Source organism: Mustela lutreola, chromosome 6 (assembly GCF_030435805.1).
Source record: "Mustela lutreola isolate mMusLut2 chromosome 6, mMusLut2.pri, whole genome shotgun sequence".
NCBI classification, from domain to species: Eukaryota; Metazoa; Chordata; class Mammalia; order Carnivora; family Mustelidae; genus Mustela; species Mustela lutreola.
In genome coordinates, this window is record NC_081295.1 from 83,366,171 (window position 1) to 83,382,301 (window position 16,131).

General features: G+C 38.3%; 1 protein-coding gene across 1 annotated transcript in view; it reads right to left on the minus strand.

Annotated features, from left to right (window-relative positions):
• Window positions 1-6,177: 6,177 nt before the first annotated feature.
• RFX6 (regulatory factor X6) overlaps window positions 6,178-16,131 on the minus strand; it is a 61,266-nt gene continuing 51,312 nt past the window's right edge. Inside the window, exons 16-19 of the mRNA XM_059176357.1 lie at window positions 15,464-15,670; window positions 13,783-14,295; window positions 12,512-12,724; window positions 6,178-7,639 (exon numbers count right to left, since the gene is read on the minus strand). Coding sequence (XP_059032340.1) covers window positions 7,464-7,639; window positions 12,512-12,724; window positions 13,783-14,295; window positions 15,464-15,670 — 1,109 coding nt within the window. The 3' untranslated portion in view covers window positions 6,178-7,463. The remainder of the gene's footprint in view (window positions 7,640-12,511; window positions 12,725-13,782; window positions 14,296-15,463; window positions 15,671-16,131) is intronic.

Here is a 16,131-nt window from a genome sequence, read left to right on the forward strand (position 1 = left end):
GCAGGCTCCCTCAGCAGGGAGCCCAATGTGGGGCTCCAACCCAGGACCCTGGTATCATGACCTGAGTGAAGGCAGATGCTTCAGCCACTCAGGCGTCCCACTTTCAGAGGGTTTACTTTGTCAGTGTGTCGTCCAAATGCCCCAAACCCTCCCTCAGGCAACTAAAAACTCAGCTTCCTGTGAAAATACATCTGGTACCATCTTCAGGCACACTTTCTGACTGACATTTCTTTGGGTAGCAGAGTGTTGAAATGAATATCATAAATTGTAGAAGTATCTGGACAATGAGTAATAAGTGAAAAACAATAATGTATGGGGAGAGGGGATGGCAAATAGTACAAATATATAACTCCAAAAATTCAAAGATGAGAAATCTTGCCATTTTGCAATATAAAAAATGGGAACAATTTTATTTTCCACAGGGATCATGCGTAAAGCATTAATAAGCTAAAGCACACAAAGCTAAATGGCAAATCTTGATTAACAAACTGCCTACGAAGCTCATATTTGCCTCCGTGTGTTTAAAGATGCTTGAAGGCTGTAAACCATGACCCTCATTCTATCGATTGGTAAGAACACCACCCTTGTTTTTAACTAATAAAAACAATGGTTTCTCTTTACTTTAGAGCAGGTATCATATTGAGTAGTTAATTTTTCACTTTTGTAAACGTGTTCCTCACCCAATTCTCACTTAAAGACTCTATGACATCTATTTTAAGAGGTAAAGTCACACTGAGAAATTTTGGTTTTGACCTGCTTTTCACCTTTAGTTCCCTTAAACTTTAGGGTCAAAATTAATCACGTGGGCAATATAGAAAATGCCATTTAAAAGCAAGAAAATATTTTTTTTTCTTACCTGGTATTTAAATACATTTTTCAAGGGAGGAAGTCTGGGGTTGAATTTGTGGAAAACAAATAGAGAATTCTATTAAACCTAGTTTTATTGGCTGAAATACTCATTTTTGAAAAGAGAACCAAATTAAGACCTTCATGAAGAAAAGCAACACCTAACACTAATATCATGTTACATGTCAATTATATCTCAATAAAAAAAGAAAATGATGATATTGATTTCCTTAATTATGTGTTGTCACAGAACACATAAAAGGAGCTTAAAGGCTATTTTTAGTAGTAGGTTCTAGGAAAACAGTGGTGTTCATTGAAAATATTTTAGCATTTCAGAATTCATAAAAATCTCATCTTGACATTCTTACCAGCCTTGTCTAATATACTTTTATATATATTCACAGTCGTATTTCTTATGCTTCATCAATAAGTCATTATGATCATTAAAATCTGAAAGCCTAGGGAGTATCCCTCTAGATTTATTCAGGATGCTCTTCCAAACTCTCTGGGGTCTGCTACATCTCTCTCTCTCTTTTAAGGCTTTATTTATTTACTTGTGATAGGAAGAGAGTGAGCAAGAGAGCAAAAACAGGGGAAGAGAGGGAGAGGGAGAAGTAGGTACCCCACTGAGCGAGAAGCCCCACAGAGAACTCAAACCCAGGACCACAGGGTCCTGACCTGAGCTGAAGGCAGGCACTTAACAGACTAAGCCACCCAGGTGTCCTCTGCCACATCTTTTCATCTTTTACTTCCCCTCATAGGTTCCTGAATACTCATCCTGCCTGCTCAACACTTCCCCCTTCACTACCTCCTCCCCAGCATCACCAGCTTCCCACTTACCCTTCCAGTCTCAATATGTCACTTCTTGCAAAAAATTTCTCTGACCAGCTATTCCCACCCCATCCCTGCCCTGAAAATATCTTCATGGGCTCAGCTCTCATTATTTCTCTGAGCAGGCTTTACTTCTTTTCACAATGTCAATAAATTGTTTCTTGGTTGTAACCAGTTGTGTAAATGCATAGCTTAATGTCTGCCTTACCTCATAAAGTGTAAGGGAGGGACCTTGTCCTTGTTATCAGTGTGAGCATACTTGTTGTTTGTTAAAATGTGGTATAATACTGAGTATCTCTTGGAACCTTCAACATATTAACTCCCTGACAAAACTTGGCCAAGCCTAAGAAGTGACGGAGACATTTCATTAAAATATTCAAGCTATAAATAAATTTTAAGTCTTGACATTAAATTAAATATTTATAAATAATGAGACAAAGTTCTTAATAGGAATAGGAATCTAGAAGTATTCTATATTTGTATGTATGTCCGAAGCTTCCTGTGCTATTGAGTGGACAGAGAGAACTAGAACCTTCTAGTTATGACAGAATTTCTAGATATGACAAATAAAATGGTCAAACGGATGAGTGGTCACTTTTATCCCCATAAACACCTGCATGAATATGACTTAAATTATAGACATTAGAAAAGAATTTGAGGGAAAAAATCAGGGATCTCTCCAACTGGATTAAATTCTACAAAAAAAGGAAAAAAAACAAATATATTAATTTGCTCATTCTGGAAATAGACTTTTTTTTATAATTTTTTATTTTTTATAAACATATATTTTTATCCCCAGGGGTACAGGTCTGTGAATCACCAGGTTTACACACTTCACAGCACTAGACTATTTTTATGAGAAACATTTCTACCATAATATTATATGCCCAAGATCAATAAAAATTAGCACTATTTATCAGATTTTGATATTGGAAAATTGAAAGCCCTTTTACCAGTCAGAACAGAGATAGGACCTTATTTTGTAATGAAATATCTCAAAATTAATGAATAAATTACTCATTGCAGCTACCAATCTTTCCCAGCCATTGTTAACACCTATAATCAAGAGTAACTGAAATTTATTTTCTTTTCATTTAATTGGTGTGCTTTTGGAACAGACAAGTTGTGTTCTCTGCCATTTACAAACCTGAGCATTTAATTTAGAATTCAATAATTGAATGAGATAGTACAATAACATTTTATATAAACTCATCATTTCTTATCTTTCTCAAAGTACAAAATGTGCCGTATGCCATAATCACTATTGTTTACTCTTCTGGAAGGTTTATGTTTAAATTTCTATAACTCACCTGCGATTATAAATCTGCCTTCAAAATATAGTATGACCAGTTTCCTACTCCAGGCCTCAGAAGAGTTCAGAGCTGTTAATGGGAGACTTGTATAACAATTAATTTTTCTCCTTGTTATAAAGAAATATGAGTGCCTATAATATCCCTTTTTAGGGAGTTCCAATATCACACTCATTTATCTCCTGCTTTTTTTTGAAAAGTTGAAACTTTGATTTGGATTTCAGAATTCATTTATTTCAAAGGGTTTTCCCTTATTTCTTTCTTTTCTTCTTCTTTTCTTTCTTTTTTATTGGGGGGGGGGTGTGGATGTGTGAGTGGGGGAGAATACACCATTGGAGCTCACTTTCAAGAATTGGCAGTATTTTTTGTCTTGTTTTTGTGGACTGCATTTGTATGAGCATAAATTCAGTGGTTGAAAAATATCACTAGTGAGCCTCTAATTTACTATTTATCAAGTTTTTCTGAAAAAGAGGAAACCCATAGTGCTGTGGACTGGTGGCGTAGGCAGAGCAGGTGTACACTGAATGGTTAAATGGAGATCCTGTCACTAAGGGCTCCAAGGATAAATCTGGAAGGACAGAGGACAGACAAATGGGCATTGTGTCTCACTACTCAGGATGGCACAGTTGTCAGCTCTGGTGTTCTAGAGATCTAGCTCTGGGTACTTGTCGTATCAGTGTCCTGTTAGAGAGACCTACCCATTGCTGCCTGCTGGACCCCCTCACAACCTGGCTTCTCTCTAGCTCTCCTTCTCTCTCTTTCTTCCTGCTCCTAGTCATATTCTACTGCTTGTTTGCTTCTCTAGGCTGTGTGCATGAGGTTCGTAGTCACAGTTCCTGGAGAAATCTTATGATTGGGTTAGGTAGATACCATTTAATATAGAACACCACTGCAGGGCAAAGTTTGGGGAACCTTTTCTCACAGCCTACTGGTCTACCTACAATGCTATTGTTTTTTTGAAGTGGGACAGTTCTTCATTGTGCAAATCGGTTCCACACATTACAGGATACTCACATCTTGGGTCCTGACACTAAATGCCAGTGCACCTGCTCTCTTTAGACATCACGGCAATAAAAGTATTCCCCTTCACATTTGCAAAATGGACTCTTGATCTGGGCAACCTTGAGGGTCTCATGGAATTTTCTCTTTCAAAGCAGAAACAAAGAGAAAGGTTTTAGGTCACAACTGTGACTGGAATTTAGCTTAATTTTTTAAAAACTCATTTCTAAGCTGAAACCATACTTGGAAACATATAACTGAGGAGAGCTCTAACTTGTACGAGTATAGTACTACCTAGAGAAAGGAACATAAACCAGATTGCTCCTGACCTTTAATTCTATAGTAACAATATACCTGGGTTTTCATTTTTCTTCAAGCTATTATAAAATAGGCTCTTGGTGCCTAAATTGTATTAAGAATCCACTGAATTATTTGAAACATTCATTTTTCATTATGCAATTTCTATTATAACTGCTATAACACAATATTTGAAAGGTAGTACCCCGAGAATTGAATTTATAAACCTCTAACTTTTTTATTTCCAACCTTAATTTTGGACTTCCCATAAGCATGAGCTTGCACAGGTCACTTCTTTATAATTGATACTCCACAGCTTCTAAAAATTAATTGAAGAATCATTTATTTACTTTTAAAAACAGAAACAATGGGAAGCCTGGGTAGCTCAGTGGGTTGAGGCCTCTGCCTTTGGCTCAGGTCATGATCCCAGGATCCTGGGATTGAGTCCCACGTGAGGGTCTCTGCTCAGCAATGAGCCCGCTTCCCTTCCTCTCTCTGTCTGCCTCTCTGCCTACTTGTGATCTCTGTCTGTCAAATAAATAAATAAAAATCTTAAAAAAAAAAAAAAACAGAAACACTAAAAAGCTAGGCAAGATTCTTTAACTACATTAAAATTAACCTAAAGAGTAGCAGACAATGCCTTGAGCATCCAAGCTTTCGATTCATGAAAGAAACAATTCTCAAATTCTTCTAATTCATGCATGACTGGTACTGCTTCTCCAGCAGCATTTGGAAATATGGAAGATGTTGTTAGTGGTCACAAGGCTGGGTGAGGAGACTGCTTTGGTATTTAGTGTTTGAGGGATGGAGATACTCAGTCTTGTCCAGTATGCAGGATAGTCCTGTAAAATAGAGAACTGTTCTGCCCTAAAGCCAATAGTGCCCACTCTGAGAAAATTATTATACATCTAATAGAGATAAACTCAAGTACCACCTCATGGGGAAAATAGCAAGTTAGTCTTCTTGATGTCAAAATTTAGTACCTTATCATCAGCCAGGAGCACATGAAGCCCAGAGACAATGTTCACTTGTCTTCTGCACTCTCTCTGCTCCAGATCATTTTTCATCATCTACAAAGGGGCTATCAATCTACAGTCAGCTATTTACACTGTAATGCTCTGCAAATAGGGTTAAGGAAAACTTTAGAGCCACTACTAACATACTACTTTTTAATCCCTTCTATCTAGTCAGTCGCCAGTCCTTTGATTGTACTAAATGATGTTCATGCCTCTTCGGAATGATGCTTAGCCTTCTTTCTCCCGCTCCTTTCTCTAGCTTCCATGTAGTCTCAGCGCTTCTCAGTGGGACATCTGGATGAGAGAAACAGCTTCCAAATTAGCAATTGGGCTAGTTCCACTTCTGTCTGGTCTACTTCCTTTTCCAGCTGCGGCTGGCAGTTTCTCAAACATCGCTTCCCCCATACTGCTTTTTAGTCAAAAATCTTCTGTGAGTTTCCATTTCCTATCATCTCAACCCTTCATCATTACATCAGAATTTAGTAAAGGTATTGGCGGAGGTTATTTGTTTTGTTTTGTTTTTGTTTTACTGTCTTTGTATTTTAATTTTCATCGTTTTCAACTTGCATTTTCCAGTGTGTCTCCACAAAACAGATACTGAATACATATTTAATTACTATACAATGGAAATTTTGTTCTTAATTTTCAAGACTTCTGTCCAAACATTTCTTTAAAGCTGTTTTGTTCTTTCCTTCAGTCCAAGCCCTTATTCATTTCACTCCCTTTTGTACTCTAACGATTTTACTACAGCAAATAATAGAACATTTATGGCTATTTCTCATGATTTGTTACTGTTGCAAAATTTTTCTGCTCAATTAATTAGCTCATAAACTACACGCTACTAAGCACGCTACTGAGCAAAGGGCAGCAACACTCCGGCAAGTCCACAATTCATTGTTTATTGCTTGCTGAAAACAATTCCACAGTTTGTCTTCACGAAATTACATCATGATGTATAATGGGTATTTAGGGCTTACAAATCCTTTAAAAAAAAAAAAAATGTATCCAGAGATCACAGTATAACCCAGTCCCTGACACAAATAATCTAAGGCCTGTCGTGCGAGTATAGGAAAAGGCTGTGAAGTTAATGGAGGTTTGCCGTTACAGGCCATGATCTTACAACAGACTTCTCAGCTAAGACACATAGTAAAGAGAAAGAAATAGAGCTAGAGAGATGGTGTATCAAATTCTATTAACTCATATGGAATGAATTCCTCACTTCTAAATTTCCCTTTGTATTCAAATGATCCCTGAACACTCCTTCACTCTCAGTTTCTAAGCCAAGTATTTGATGAAAGACTGCTTCCAAATCTGAAGAAGTTCAAATAGTCTATCTGCCACAATTTCCTTATATTTATATGCATGGATATGATTTGTAAATATTCTTGAATTCTGATGTTTTGACCAACCAGCTGTAGTCTTAAATTTAATAGCCAAAGGAGCTTTGCCAGCAAATCCCAAGCATTCTTCAGAAACAGTAACAGCTCTGAGAGAGATCAAGGCTTTAAAAATATTTTCATACTTTATTTCTTTCATTTCTTCTTATCTCTCTTAAGTAAAGAGGAAAAGCATTTATAATCTCCATTCAGTTACATAGAATTGACATATCCCTATGTAACAGAAATCATCACTCTAATGCCCAGGATTGAAAGTCAAGCAACTTTGGTCTAGAATGAACTTAATTAAGTCTTGACCCTGTAAACATTTCCATAGGAGGTAGAACATACACATTTGACTTTTGGTCAAATAAGGGATAGTAAACAGTGATTCTGAGTCCCTAATAAATTAAATTTATTTTAAGGCATTAAATATTTTCCCTTTATAGACCAAAGATGAAGGAGCACATAGATTTTCAATAAATTAGGAAGCAAAATATTAAATCTTCATAGCTGAAATGTTTGCATCTTCAAAGCCCCACTAGTTCCAATGATAATGTTTGAAACTATAATTAATAATGAGATCACATTTTAAACCATTTGTGTGCAAGGCAAAGTCTGCAAATATCTCCACTCATTAAGGAGTTCTCCATAGTTTTGTATCAGTGACTTGAAAAACAATGTCCTGTCACTGTATACTCCATTTTCTTTACTATGATGGCAATCTGAGTGAGTGATATTTGAACAGTAGAGACTTTTGGTTTCATTCCCCACCCAACATTATTGATTTAAGTGCCTCCGGCTGCTGTTCCCATGAACACAGTATTGATGGGTGGTAAAGAGGACACCATTTCTCTACCATTCGTTCCATGGGAATCCAGGGTCTCTTGAGCTGGATACTGATTGGAAGTTCCATACATACACTGAGATGAGGAGGAAGGAATTGGTGTTTGCAAGCTGGATGCTGTAAAGGAAAATATAATCAGTGATTGAATATTGACTACAAAAAATTTTTGATATTTTTTCTTTGCAAGTGCCACTCACTCTAAGCCTCTTTATTTATTTTTGTATTTATCACAATAGCTATGCTATTTTCCCAGAAATTGTTTTTTCTTCTGCACAGTTCACAAAGGAAACTCAAATTCAAACTTAAGTTAAGAGACAACCTTATCACCCAAATAGATCCCAAATCTACCTCCTCTTTCCATCCACACTTCTATTGTTCCAACTACCATCTTCACCGCTTTCTCACACCATACACAAAAATAAACTCAAAATTGATGAAAGACCTAATGTGAGAAAGGAATCCATCAAAATCCCAGAGAACAGAGGCAGCAACCTCTGTGACCTTGGAAGCAGTAACTTATTGCTAGACATATCTCCAAAGACAAGGGAAACAAAAGCAAAAACGAACTATTGGGACTTTATCAAGATGAAAAACTTTCAACAGCAAAGGAAACAGTCCACAAAACTAAAAGACAATCTATAGAATGGGAGAAGATATTTGTAAATGTCTTATCAGATGAAGGGCTAATATCCAAAATCTATAAATAATTTATCAAACTCAACACCCAGATAATCCAGTCAAGAAAAGGGCAGAAAGGGGCTCCTGGGTGGCTCAGTGGGTTAAAACCTCTGCCTTCAGATCAGGCCATGGTCTCAGGGTCCTGGGATTGAGCCCCAAATCAGGCTCTCTGCTCAGCAGGGAGCCTGCTTCCTCTTTCTTTCTCTGCCTACCTCTCTGCCTACTTGTGATCTCTTTCTCTCTGTCAAATAAATAAATAAAATATTAAAAAAAAAAAAAGAAATGGGCAGAAGACATGAACAGACATTCCTCCAAAAAAGACATGCAAATGGCCAACAGACACATGAAACAATGCTTAACATCGCTTGGCATCAGGGAAATACAAATCAAAACCACAATGAGATACCACTTCACACCAGTCAGAATTAACTGCTAAAATTAACAACTTGGGAAAAAACAGATGTTGACAAGGATGTGGAGAAAGAGGATCTTTCTTACACTGTTGGTGGGAATGCAAGCTTGTACAGCCACTTTGGAAAACAGAAAGGAAGCTCCTCAAAAAGTTAAAAATAGGGCTACCCTATGAGCCAGCAATTGCACTATTAGGTATTTATCCAAAGGATAAAAACATAGTGATTTGAAGTGGCACCTGCACCCCAATGTTAATAGCAGCGTTGTCCACAATAACCAAAATATGGAAAGAGCCCAGATGTCCATTGACAGATGAATGGATAAAGAATATGTGGTCTACCAATGACCCAGCAATTGCACTACTGAGTATTCATCCTAAAGATACAAACGTAGTGATCTAAAGGGGCACGTGCACCCGAATGTTTATAGCAGCAATGTCCACAATAGCCAAACTATGGAAAGAATCTAGATATCTATCAACAGATGAATGAATAAAGAAGATGTGGTATATACATAATGGAATACTATGCAGGCATCAAAAGAAATGAAATCTTGCCATTTGCGACAACATGGATGGAGCTAGAGCGTATCATGCTTAGCAAAATAAGTCAAGTGGAGAAAGACAACTATCATATGATCTCCCTGATATGAGGAAGTGGTGATGCAACATGGGGGCTTAAGTGGGTAGGAGAAGAATCAATGAAACAAGATGGGATTGGGAGGGAGACAAACCATAAGTGACTCTTAATCTCACAAAACAAACTGAGGGTTGCTGGGGGGAGGGGGTTTGGGAGAAGGGGGGTGGGATTATGGACATTGGGGAGGGTATGTGCTTTGGTGAGTGCTGTGAAGTGTGTAAACCTGGCGATTCACAGACCTGTACCCCTGGGGATAAAAATATATGTTTATAAAAAATAAAAAATTTAAAAAAAAAAGAAATGAAATCTTGCCATTTGCAACGACGTGGATGGAACTAGAAGGTGTTGCGCTTAGCAAAATAAGGCAATCGGAGAAAGACAACTATCATATGATCTCCCTGATATGAGGAAGTGGAGAAGCAACGTGAGGGGTTTGGGGAGTAGAAAAGGAATAAATGAATGAAAAGATGGGATTGGGAGGGAGACAAACCATAAGAGACTCTCAATCTCACAAAACAAACTGGGGGTTGCTGGGGTGAGGGGACTAGGGAGAAGGTGGTGGGGTTATGGACATTGGGGATGGTATGTGCTACCAGGAGTGCTGTAAAGTGTGTAAACCTGGAGATTCACAGACCTGTACCCCTGGGGCTAATAATAAATTATATGTTTATAAAAATATTTTTTTAATTGTATAAAAAAAGAATATGTGGTATATACATATATATACCAGAATTTTACTCAACCATCAAAAATAATGAAATCTTGCCATTTGCAACAATGTGGTTGGAACTAGAGGGTATTAGGCTAAGCAAAATAAGTCAGTCAGAGAAAGACAAATATCATATGATTTCACTCCTTTTTGGAATTTAAGAAACAAAATAGATGAACATAGGGGAAAGGAAGGAAAAATAAAACAAGACTAAATCAGAAAGGGAGCTAAACCATTAAGAGACTCTTAACAATAGGAAACAAACTGGGTTTTGTTGGAGGGGAGGTAGGGATGATGGGGTAACTTGGTGGTGGGCATTATGTGATGTAATGAGCATTGGGTGTTACATGTAACTGATGAATCACTTAAGCCTCCCTCTGAAACTAATAATACACAATATGTTAATCAATTTATTTTAAATTAAAAAAAATTTGAAAACAAAAACAAAAAAAACACCGTCTTCTTCTACCTGAACCAACATATCAGCCTTTTCATTGGTCTCATGACCCTCACCTTTGCCACACCCTCTCATTGTGCAGGGAGCAGCCGGGATGATGTTACTGAAGTGTAGAGTAGACTGTCACTCCTCTCAAATGCTACGATGATGACTTCCCATTACTCTTAGAACAGAATCCAAGCTCCCTGCCCTGGTTCACAATACCTTCTATGAACACTGATTTATTTTACTCTACTGTTTTCATTCACTATGCTCAAAACACAGTGGCCTTCTTTCTGCCCACTGAATTTTCCTTGTTCTCCTTTCGGAGACTATGCACTTATTATTTCTTCTGCCTAGAACTCCACCATCAGGTCTTCATGTCAATGCTTCCTCATGACTCAGCTTTCAACTCCAATGTCTCTGCTTCAGGATTCTTTTCCCAACTATGTTACCAAAAGCAGTTTCTCCATAACTATTTGCCATTTTACCCTACTTAACTGACTTCAGAGTATCCATCATTATCTTTTTAATGCATTTGTCTATGCATCTACTGTCTTATATCTCCTTACTAGAATGTAAACTTCTTATAGATAGAACTCCATCCCAATCACCGTTATAAACTCATGTCTATAATGAAGTTTGGTACATAGTAGTAGATTCTCAAGAATTTGACCAACTTGCTCGCTGACACTACATTTCCTTCATGTATGGTTGCTGGTTTCTCGTTGCTGTTTATCTCGTTTTTCTAACTACCTGTTCTGTTCCTGAAAACCAGTCATTATAACTAAGGAAACAGTGGGTCCTAACTTCCCTTGCACTCCTTACGTCTTACTCTAGTCTCTCTTTTCACTCAGAAGCCCTCTTTGCTATTTACCTATAAGCCATCTCTGACAACTAAAGCTTAGAATCCATCCTACACCCAAGCTATGTTCCAGCAAAGCTTCCACTATCTCTACGAGTAAACAGAACTAATAGTAACAATAGCAACACGTACATTTTAGTCTGATGGTGAGGAAACTTCCTGAAGTGGAATTTTCTGCTTCATTAGAGTAACCTAGAAGCAATGACCATCTGCAGATAGCATGAGATGAGCTGCTAAACTCTGCTCAGGGAGCATCTGTGATGGTCACGGAAAAGGAAGAAGTGCTTCCTATTGAGTTATTGGAAAAGCACACTGAGAGGGGAGAGATGGAATTTATCTCATCTTCCCTTATGCTTCAGTTGGGTGTCAATGCTCTTGACTTATGCTAGCTTGAAATCTATTCCACTGGAAGATTTCAACCATTGCATATAAGCATTAACACTCTGCCTTGATACTTACATGCAACTATACTTGTGCTATGGGAAACTAAATATATATATATATATATATATATATATATATATATCTCCACATATATTTTTACCCCTTTTTTCCCAATGCACTGATGTATGGAGTTGCTACTCTGTGGCAGACACTTGGTGGCTGCTGCTGACGCATCTAGTATGTCACAGAGATTTCACAGGGAGAGCAACCTGGTTGCAAGAAAATGCTAGAGGACTTCATGGCAAACACACAGTTTTGCTCATTTTTACTTAAACTGTATGTATCAGAACAATAAAAATAACAACATTTTCTACAGAGCTGTCTAATCCCATTTTACATATAATTGAGAAAACAACAGTAACGTTTATCACAAATCACCACTGTTTTCAACCTGGAGTGGCTTTGGGGGTACTGCTGGGGATTATGGGGTCCAAAGACACCTCTTGGCACTGCCCTTGGGTCCAACAGTGAACAAGAGAAAGTGAGAAAAAGACATCATTCCTGCCCTTGTAAAACTTAAAGTCTTTCCAACTGCATCTGATGGATTTGATTTATTTTTTGCAAACATAAGAGGTGTCAGCTTTTGAAAGAATAACAGATTTAGCACTAGATTGTGCAGTGACATATATACTGGGAACTGGGAAGACTGTTACTAATACAAAAATAAGACTTCAGATCCAAAGTGATAGGTCACCTCTAGGAACAGGAGGGCCCGGTTCACCTCAACAGTCACCCTCCAAAGTAAAACTACATACCTGAGGTTCACAGCTTTTTAAAAATGTTTTCAGGAACTACTAAAATAATTTACCTACTACTGGAGTTCGACAGGCAACTGAAGGTGATGTGTCTGCATAAAACGAGCTGGTCTGCTTTCTACTACTGTCATCTAAAAGGTTAAGTGGATCGTGGATGTCACTGTAGGGAGGCAGTGAGCGAACACTGCTGATGACGGACACGTGCTGATTCACCATCGATCCAAGTCTATGAGGCTCTGGGTAGTTTACGTTGCTTCCATAGTATCCTATAACAGAAAATGTCAAGCATGTACTCTTCACTTACTACAGAGAATATTCCAGGAAGGAAAAAAAGGGACAAGGTAATAGAGTAGAACCCTAAAGATCCATGGTATTACATTCACATCTCCATTTACTATAGAGTTGGATCCATGCTTGTATATGGATATGGTTCACTATGCTGGTTTTTTCTTTTTAAAAATATAAAGGAGTGGGATGCCTGAGTGGCTCAGTTGGTTGGGCGGCTGCCTTCGGCTCAGGTCGTGATCCCAGCGTCCTGGGATCGAGTCCCACATCGGGCTCCTTGCTCCGCAGGGAGCCTGCTTCTCCCTCTGCCTCTGCCTGCCATTCTGTCTGCCTGTGCTCGCTCTCTCCCCCACCCCTCTCTGATAAATACATAAAATCTTTTAAAAAAATACAAAGGAGTTATCCTATTGTTAATTTTCAGATATATGACTACACCTCTTTCATATATTTTCCTCTTCTAAATTAACAGGATCTTCCTATAAACAAAGAAAGCACGACTAACTTCTCATAAAGACTACACTACTTGTCAAATACCAATTTTATCCACAGATTTAGGTTTCTGGAAGAAGGACTGGCCTACACTTAAGAGAGAGGACACTGAGCCTTCTTTGGGGGCTGAGGAAGTCTACAGATCTTTCCAACTCCCTAAACTTTAAGTGTTTTATCAGATTAACAGGGACATTGTTTGGGTCCTTACGTTGTAAGATCTGCTGCTAATTCTCCAGAAGAAACATTATTCACTAGAAATATTTTCAAGGGACAAAACATTCTTCTCTTGGACTTATTAAGGGAGATCTCAAACAGTTTGACATAGTTATTTTTCATCATTTGTGGCATTTAGAACAGCAACTTTAAGAAACCACAGGAATTAGGGACATGTTTATATGTGGAAGAAATGAGCTCCATATATATAAGATTCCATGAGCTTTAGAAACTTCACATGGGGTGACATGCTGCTCAGCAGACGTGGAGCTCACTGTCTGATTTTTGCCTTCTTGCCATCTCAAAACCCAGAAAGATTCTTTAAAAATTTCAATACCGTTAGGTGAACTAGGAGGCAATGTTGTTCCTTGACAGCTGGCAGCCCCTGTGTTGCTCAGGAAATTGAAGCTTCCTGTGTTTAAAAACTGCATACTGTGTGTATCTTGGCTGTGTGAGGATGGTCCATAGCTGGAAGGTGGTCGAGAATTATATGGAGACCCAGCACAGCTGCCACTGAAGAAGTCTCTAGAAAGCTGCTGTTCACTCCAGGCCATGCATCGACCATGCTCAGGACGATGAGGGTACAGTCCTGATGGAGGGTGAGGCTGTGCCCTAAACACAGTCTGATAGTTAGAGTTGGTCCCATAAAAGTCATGGTTGGCTTGAGGGTGGGTAGAATAAATGGACTCTGGGAATGTTGAGCAGTGTGATGGGGCTGACAGGATGGGGCCCACACTTGGAGGTCTTCCCGCCATTGGCCCCTGGTTAATGACGCTTCCTCGGCTTGCCATGGCTGGAGAAATGGGTGGTGTCATCAGATGACCAGTACTCTGGGAAAGCTCCATTTGACCTGGAAACAAATTCACAGAGCATTCACCAGTGGCATATTAAAATAAATGGGCACACATCTTTAAAAACTATCTAAAAGATGTATTAATATATTTTTTTTCTAATTTGGTTCATTCCCACTCTCTAAAAATAACAGAACTGGGGAACACTAAAAACCTGGGTTTAAAAGATACCATCATAAACAATGAATTTTGGAACACTGAAAAAAAAATAAAATGAAAGATGCCATCACAATAAATAAATAAATAAATAACACCATTGCAATATATGTATATTTCACAACATGAAGACATTTAGTATTAGTAACTGTGGAAAAAAGTCCAGGATGTCTTCGTGCTTCCATGGGTACGAAGATAGTTACAGCTCAAGCTTGGGAAGGTCAAGGGATCTTCACATTTCTTCATAATTAAAAACCAAGCTGAATGCTAAGTGGTTGATTCTTAGGGTAAAAGGAAAAGGCAGTAATGTCAAAACAACCACAGCTTCAAAGCAGCGGATTCAAAACATCATGCAAATGCTACTGACGAACAATGAGTTATGAATGCCACCTACTCCCTGAGAGTCTGATTTTCCACTGGTGGGATTGTGCCCCTGAGCTAAAAGGCCCTTCCAGGTTTAAAATTCTGTGTGTCCAATGAAGTTATACCTATGAATTTCAGAAAAGACATAAGGCAAGAAACAGACTTAAAATAGTATCTAGTAATGAGTTCAAGCCAAGCCACTAAGCATTCAGATGTACACAAAGGGAGCTCTAGACCAAAGAGGAAAATTATTGTAATGGTTATCCTAAAATGACCATATCTACTTTTTAGTGAAGGAGACATAAACTCAAAAATAAATAGGAAGACCATTTTTTTGACTTTTAAAGCATCTTCAAGATTTTATATATAACAAATCTAATTTTTTCTTCTACTAAATGAAAATAACTAATTATTTGTATTTCCAGCATAGCTAAGTGAGCACATCACAGTGTGGTATCTATGTTCATAATGGTATTGATAAAAGTGTGAATGACAAATGCTGAAAAAGTCACAAAAATATAAAGCTTTAAGAAAAGTTAAGACAAGCCTTTTTTAATTCTTGGAATGGCTGGATGTTACCCAGTTTGAAGAAAACAAAGGAACAGCCTCATGAGAGATGGCATGCAGCTTGAGTGTCCCATAGTGTACCTGGGAGTGGCATGGTGTCTGTACTCCCAGCAGGGAATGGGGGCAGAGCAGAGGGTAAGCCTCCAGGATGGCTGGATGACAGAGGAAGATAGGCTGTTTCCACATGGCTTTCATTCTTCACGGTGTCACTGGAAACAGTGCTCCCTTTATTCCGGTTGGCCAGAAAGCATGAACTTGGAGAAGCAGTGAAGGCAGCTTTACTTGCATCTGGAAAGATTTTTTTTTTTTAATGGAAAATCTAACATCATTCCCATATTCCTAATAAAGAGCCCAAAGAAAGGGAACTGAAAAGGTTTTAGGGTTATGTCATAAATCTGGAAACTCCAGAGGATATCTTCCATGGGAACCAAGGCTGGCAGATCTTGGGTTGTGGCAGTGGTGCTGGGGTTTTGTGGTCATTATAATCTGTACCTTTGTGAGTGTGAGGTGTGTTCTGAGGGGACACTAAGGAATCCACTTTGGGAGTGGACAGTCTTCAAAGTGCAAGTCATCACATCCCAAATAGGCATGTTCTCTTCCTTCTCCAAATTCCTATAGAACTTATATCTATGCCATTTATAAGGTGGTATACCACAGGTGTTGTCTCGAATTATGGTTATTTTTTATTATAATCACCTCACCACCTTCATTTAAATTCTCACAAGAACATCCATTTTCTATCCTCCAGA